The sequence below is a fragment of the Rhagoletis pomonella genome, unplaced genomic scaffold, assembly GCF_013731165.1.
Source record: "Rhagoletis pomonella isolate Grant_MI unplaced genomic scaffold, Rhpom_1.0 Rhpom_scaffold_00001, whole genome shotgun sequence".
Lineage (NCBI taxonomy): Eukaryota > Metazoa > Arthropoda > Insecta > Diptera > Tephritidae > Rhagoletis > Rhagoletis pomonella.
Genome location: NW_023458555.1, coordinates 33,561,054 through 33,567,425, shown reverse-complemented (window position 1 = coordinate 33,567,425; position 6,372 = coordinate 33,561,054). Strand labels below are relative to the sequence as shown.

The 6,372-nt window shown below is 33.9% G+C and overlaps 2 protein-coding genes across 2 annotated transcripts; one reads left to right on the top strand and one right to left on the bottom strand.

The window, feature by feature from the left end:
• The first annotated feature begins 3,141 nt into the window (after positions 1-3,141).
• On the top strand, positions 3,142-4,413 carry LOC118743068 (DDRGK domain-containing protein 1). Its single transcript, XM_036475560.1, has 2 exons — positions 3,142-3,337; positions 3,398-4,413. Exons 1-2 carry the CDS (start codon positions 3,250-3,252, stop codon positions 4,195-4,197), a joined length of 888 nt encoding a protein of 295 aa, XP_036331453.1. The 5' UTR covers positions 3,142-3,249; the 3' UTR covers positions 4,198-4,413.
• LOC118743035 (SET and MYND domain-containing protein 5) lies at positions 4,355-6,205 on the bottom strand. Its single transcript, XM_036475511.1, has 6 exons — positions 6,170-6,205; positions 5,723-6,099; positions 5,073-5,310; positions 4,846-5,023; positions 4,569-4,783; positions 4,355-4,513 (listed from the first exon to the last, which is right to left on the bottom strand). The coding sequence occupies exons 1-6, from the start codon at positions 6,203-6,205 to the stop codon at positions 4,376-4,378; spliced, it is 1,182 nt and encodes a 393-aa protein (XP_036331404.1). The 3' UTR covers positions 4,355-4,375.
• Between the last annotated feature and the right edge of the window lie 167 nt (positions 6,206-6,372).

Here is a 6,372-nt window from a genome sequence, read left to right as displayed (position 1 = left end):
AGAAAACATAGCTAGAGTTGCGACAGAGTTGCATTGTCTTCAGTTTATCAAGTTTATTCAGTGAAATCGCTGGATAAATTTATCAGAAATGTGTAAACGAGTTTCCATACAAATTTTGACAGTTCATTTATAAGGTTTACACAATTATAAGTTTATACGGTTTACAATGCATTTATAAGGTTTGATGAATACCCTTAATGCAAGTAAAGAAGGTTTATGCAGATAAGCGAGCGCGTTTGTTAACCGTATAAAATGTATGTACGTATATACACATATATTCAGAATGACGAGATGAACTAGTTCAGCCCTCTCTGTTTGTAAACACGCTAACTCGAACAAAATTTAGTTATTTTAACGAAAGTCGGTGTCGAAGTTGCCTTTGGTATAATTTAGGTTAGTGTTAAATTTTGTCGAAATCTGCCAATAACCACGCCCACCTCCCACGTAGTAATTAACAATATTTTTGTTTTATTATAATTTGTTTTACGAATTTTGCTGTTCAAATTTACATTTCAAATATATCAACAAACATTTGTAGGTACTTTTGCACCAGTTGTTGCCTATGGGTTAATGACAAAAAAATCCTATATATTCACAACATTTCATGTATTAGTTTTCAATTAAGCATATTGTCAATGGCTGGTTTGCTGTATACTGTGATTTTTTTCAGTTTTCAAATATGAAAACTTTCAAAACAAAATTTCAGAAGGGTTCCTGTTTTTTTTAAAGGGGTTGAGGAGTTCCATTACTTTGAGCAACTTTTTTAATTAACTATTAATTTAAATGTTTCCTAAACATATTTACAACGCAGTTCTGCAAGAGGGTACCATAACTTTTTTTCAAATAACGTATATTTGGAACAACCAAAATTAATCGATATGGATACATACATTTATGTTCGTATGTACTACTTATGTATGTATATATACATAAAAATGCTCAGAATAAAAAGGGAAGATGATTAGTCCATGCCCGTTTCTCTCTCTGCTCTAGCAAAAGTTGAGATATCTCAACCAAATTCTGTACGAGGGTTTTTTATCTAGGGCAGCAGGGTATTGAAAATACAAAAGTCGAACAATAACCTGGTCCCTCTCATAAAATGGTAATTTCGAAAAATGCCAAAACTACAATATTTCCTTAATTACAGGAACCAAATTAAATACTGCCATGTTTATTATTATAGTTTTGGAAAATGGACATGGGATATATTGCTAGCTTTAAACATCAATTTGCTCAAAACATACGTTTAGAACAGTGTGCAAGCTGCTACCACATGTGTGGTAGATCAACCACGTATTTTTTTTTAAATTTGGGTGTCTACCACATCTACCACACAAGGCTTAAAATCTACCGCATTTTAGACAGAACATTTGTTTACAATTTTCCCATAACTCTAGAATTTCAACTCAATTGTAATTCGAAATATAAAAATTAATTCAATTATCAAATTCAAATTAATCAATAGATTTTTAAAAAGGTACATCATAAATTTTGCTTTAAATATATCTGTGCCTTAACTTTCTAATATTTCAAAAATACGCCTATTTATATTTGCTAAAGTATTATGCAATGGGAAAATAATTTGGTCGATTTTTTTGCTTACAAATAAAATATTCTTTTCTTCATGATTATATTCTCTAACTAGAAAATTAATGTTATACTTGTTTTTGCACCAATTGCGTGGAATCTGTACGATCCACTAGCAATTATATTTCCCGATTTAATTTTTGAGTTGTGTGTTTTTGAGTTTTGACGACGGTGAGCGATATGTATACCCAATAAAATATGAATTGGAAAATCTACCACATCTTATTCAAATCTACCACATTTTTTTTTTCGATTATACCACACTAAAATAAAAAGGGGTTTGCACACAGATTTGTTAAATCTTTTTTTGAGAAAAGTTGATAATTTGCAACTTATTGTAAATGGTAGAAACCACCACAAACCCACAAATCAGGTTTTAGAATCTTTATTAAATGCTTGACCCAATAGCGAAGAAAAAAGTACGAAGAAACTTGTATTAAGAATTTTTATTAATAAATAATAAAATGTATATATCTAAAGTTAGAAGTAGAATCGCTTAAATTTGTTTACTTATTTTAACGTAGATATATAGGTATGTACATATGTAATAATTTCTGCACATACCTTTTATTGGTACATTGGTAATACTTATTTAGAAAGCTGACAATTTTCGAAACAGAGATGTAAAAATCGTTAATAATTAACATTTTTCATAATGACATTCTTGGCAGAAAAATATTTCTCTAATTAATATTTTCATTTATTATAAATATTTGTACAAATTTAAGTGAAACAAATTAGTGATAACGCTCAATAAACTATTTTTCGTGTTGAAATTTTGAAATCTGTTCAATAAAATTCAACCTTGCGTATTTTTCAGTGGGTTTTGTGTATTTAGAATATTTATATCGATTGATTGGTACTGAATGAATGTGTGCACACATAGCAAAAGCTGCATTCATCTGAATGCTTATTCAGTGTTAAAAGTTAATGTTTCGTCATTCAGTTTTTTCAATCTTTCTTTGAATATGTTAATGTGTGCAATCGTATCTACTTTGAGTGAATGTAGAATTGGAAAATTATAAGCCACATTCCCCAACAAGGAAAAATTCAATGAAAACATAATAACATAAAATTGATGATTTTTAATTTCATATGATTTCACAGTTTTACAGCTCTGATATTTATGTATGTACATAAATAAGTGAATAGGTTCTTGAGTGATCATTTGTTTTTCAGTTTTTTTGCCATTTAATTTAGTTCGCGTTTTATTTTCTTTGAAGATACTTTGACCCTCACGCTTTCGGCAATAACTGAATTGAGTATCTGAAAGCCTGAAAAGCGCCAAACGCCTAAAAATCTTGTGGTATAGTTGTGCTCTAAATGTATGGCTAACGAATAACGCCAAAAATGGACGAACAGTAAAAAACAATCGGACTATCGACTGCAATACCAAAATTTTAATATTTATACTAATGAAGTGCTAACGTCGGCTGGGTAAATCATTTGAGTTTACGAACCTCAAAGGCCTAGGAATTACCCTGTCATGATACAAAAATTCTTGTATCATGTTACCCTGTGGACGATCAAAAAACGACTTGGCAATCAAGTTCAATTTGTTGACGTTTCATTTTCTATTTACAAAAACAAAGACAAAAGCACAGGTGTTGAGTGGGCAAAATTATCTGCAAACCATTTACCAATCAAAATTTAAAAACAAACATGGATTTAACAATATTAATTGGTATTGCTACAGCTCTTTTAGTAATTCTCATAGGAATGCTTATTTTCCAGAGGAAAAATAATGCAGGTAAGTTGCATATATTGCAAGTGTTTTTCATAAGATTACCTGTCTCTCAAACATTCACAGGCACACCTGACAAACCAGCTCAACGGGGAGTGCCTATACGAGCACAGGAAGGCGTTCCTAGACGAGCACAGATTGCTCGAAATCAGCGTAATCGCCTCAGACAAAACGCTGCAGCAATTGCAGTAGCAGGGCAAGCATTAGACAATGCTCAAGTCGCTAATGATGACAACGAAGATGGAGAAGATGACATCCCATCTGGGCAAGCTATGGATGAAAAGATGGGTGCAAAGAAGCGTGCTAAGATGGAAGCAAAGGAACAGAAACGTTTACTGCGCGAGCAAGAATTGAAGCAGCGCGAAGAACGCAAAGAGAAAGAGGCTAAACTGGAAGCCGAACGTAAACAAAAGGAGGAGCGTGAAGAGGAAGCTGAACGTAAGGCATCAGAGGCCGAGCGTTTGGCACGGGAAGAACATGAACGCAAAGAACATGAGGAATATTTAAAGATGAAAGAAGCTTTTAAGATCGAGGAAGAGGGTTTCGAAGAAGCGGAAGATTCCGAGAAAGAGAAATTACTGGAAGGCTTCATAAAGTATATAAAGGAAAATAAAGTAGTTGTGCTAGAAGATTTGGCAATGGAATTTAAGTTAAAAACACAACAAGTGATTGATCGTATACAAGACTTACAAGCCAATGATACACTAACTGGAGTGATAGATGACCGAGGAAAATTTATCTATGTGTCGCAAGAAGAATTACTTGAGGTAGCAAAGTTTATAAGACAACGTGGACGTGTTTCTATAGTAGAGCTGGCTGAAAGTAGTAATAATCTTATAAATTTGACACCTGTTTCAAGTGCTTAAATGGTTAATTTCAAAAATTTTACATCAAATTTAGAGTAAAAACTCCTTCACTTGACTATTGCTTTAGTGGGTATTGAACAAATTTACGTATCTCCAGTTAAAAAATTATTTTAATACTTACAATATATATGTACATGCGCGATAATAAAAAATAGACTTTAAAATGCAGAATAATTTATTAATCCGACATTTCTGCGTCGTCATCCATATCCATTTCATAGTCATCTTCCTCATCTTCGCTAGTCTCATCGGGATCAGTAGCTTGCAATTGACATTTAGGGCATTGACATACGAATATGTAGTTTTCTTTAAGGATCTGTGTAAAATATAAATTTTGGAGAATCCTAGATACATATTTTGAATAGACTTACCTTTTGTCTAGAATGCCTGCTGCGCTCCAATTGACATTCATCTAAATAAGAAATGCAAATCTCTTCACCCGTCTGTATAGGGGCGACTGCCTTCAGTACCACAATGTCATTCGAGTAAGGAAAGGTAGATTGAGCATTAGGCATGCAACTGTGATTTATTTTACTCTGCAGAAGATAGAGGCCAGCACCTTCAGTGTTAAGGAACTCTCCAGCGACTAAAGTAAATAAAACTCAAGAACAATAACATATCCAACCCCACAAAACCCATTTTACTAACATTCTCCAACTTTGTTGTATATATCGTCAATATATTCGTCAAGTTTTACTTTATCTTCTTCCGGTAGTGGCAAATCACTAACTTTTTTAACCCATTCCGCCAGCGTACTTGTTGCGATGCCTTGACTGTTTGTCCCAATCATACCCATTAATGCCTTAAAGGCATCTGCTGTAGTGAACTAAAACGCTTATTAATAACAATATTTTAAATTTTAATACACTGCTTACAGCTGCAAATTCCTCGTCAGCAAATGATCTACAGAATGCCAAAAATAGCTGTTCCATTTGTTGTTCAAAGTTTGCTCCTAACATCTTGTGATATATTTGTTTTTCCGCGTTTACTATTACTGATTGAAAAGATTGGAGTGACTCGAGGAACTGCTGTTTGTTATTACTTTGCTTATACATGGCCATCAAACGCACAATTAACATAATAGTACCTGTCTCCGGTGGGTAATGCATTTTTCTAAATACATACAGTGTAAATCGAGATTATAAAATTTAATTGTATTTCGACTGCTGAGTGGAACCTCGACCTATCTAGGCAGCCAGTTCGAAAACGCCCTATCTCAAAAAAAGTTTCAATAATGCCCTATTTCGGAATTTGGTTGAAGAACGCCATATTTCAGAATTCGTTTCAAAAACGCCCTATATCAGCACATTTTCAATACATTTTGAAGTGAAATGGGGCAGTTTTGTACCGAATTCTGAGATAGGGCGTTCTTCACCCATATTCTGAGATAGGATGTTTTTCAAAAAAATTCTGAAATAAGGCGTTCTTGAACAGTTTGTTGAGATAGGTGTTTTCAAACTGGCTGCCGAGATAAGTAGGTTGATCTTCCACTCAGCAGTCGATTTGCTAATTTTTTACCACTTACTTCCATATTTCATTTAATACATTAATTGGATGTGTATCATCGGAATGAAAGGCGCCCAAACAAGCAACACGATGATACTTATTTAATGCCTCTATACGACAATCCTCGGAACAGTAGCGTACTTTGCAACGCTCACATTTTGTAAACTGCTGTAACCAAGGTTTGGTTGGATCGTGTTCTATCAGAGGGACTACTAAAGCTTTGTTATTCGCTAAGCGGCGCACATTTTCCGTAACTGTTTCGAGTGGACGCATACAGTGATCACAAGCTGCATACCCGTACGCGGCGTTCCAAGAAAATTGGCGCGACACAAAGGGCTCCTCTTCAAAGATAGTTTCTCCAACAGCAAATGGTTTTGTCGAGATCATCGCACGACCCTAATGAACAACCAAATCAGAAACTTTGATTACACACCAAAGCAGTGCTTTTAATGAAGTTTGTACTTACTTTTCCTGGTATTTCCCTAATTTCGAAAGAATACATTGTCGCGAGATTTCAAAACGGATGTCCTTTTTTATAAAATGTATTTAGTTTTTCCTTTCGAATAGGGTATTTTACTTAAAAGTCGCCACCGGTGTGATTGTTTTGATTTGATATCAATCAAAAACATGTGCAATGGGTACAGGGTGACAGCGACAAAAAATGCATGC

Coding starts and splice junctions, on each gene's coding strand:
- LOC118743068 (XM_036475560.1), top strand. CDS start 3,250: ATGGATTTAACAATATTAATTGGTATTGCTACAGCTCTTTTAGTAATT. Junction 3,338..3,397: donor CCAGAGGAAAAATAATGCAG/GTAAGTTGCATA, acceptor AAACATTCACAG/GCACACCTGACAAACCAGCT.
- LOC118743035 (XM_036475511.1), bottom strand. CDS start 6,205: ATGTATTCTTTCGAAATTAGGGAAATACCAGGAAAA. Junction 5,311..5,722: donor GTATTAAATGAAATATGGAA/GTAAGTGGTAAA, acceptor GTATGTATTTAG/AAAAATGCATTACCCACCGG. Junction 4,784..4,845: donor ATACAACAAAGTTGGAGAAT/GTTAGTAAAATG, acceptor TATTTACTTTAG/TCGCTGGAGAGTTCCTTAAC.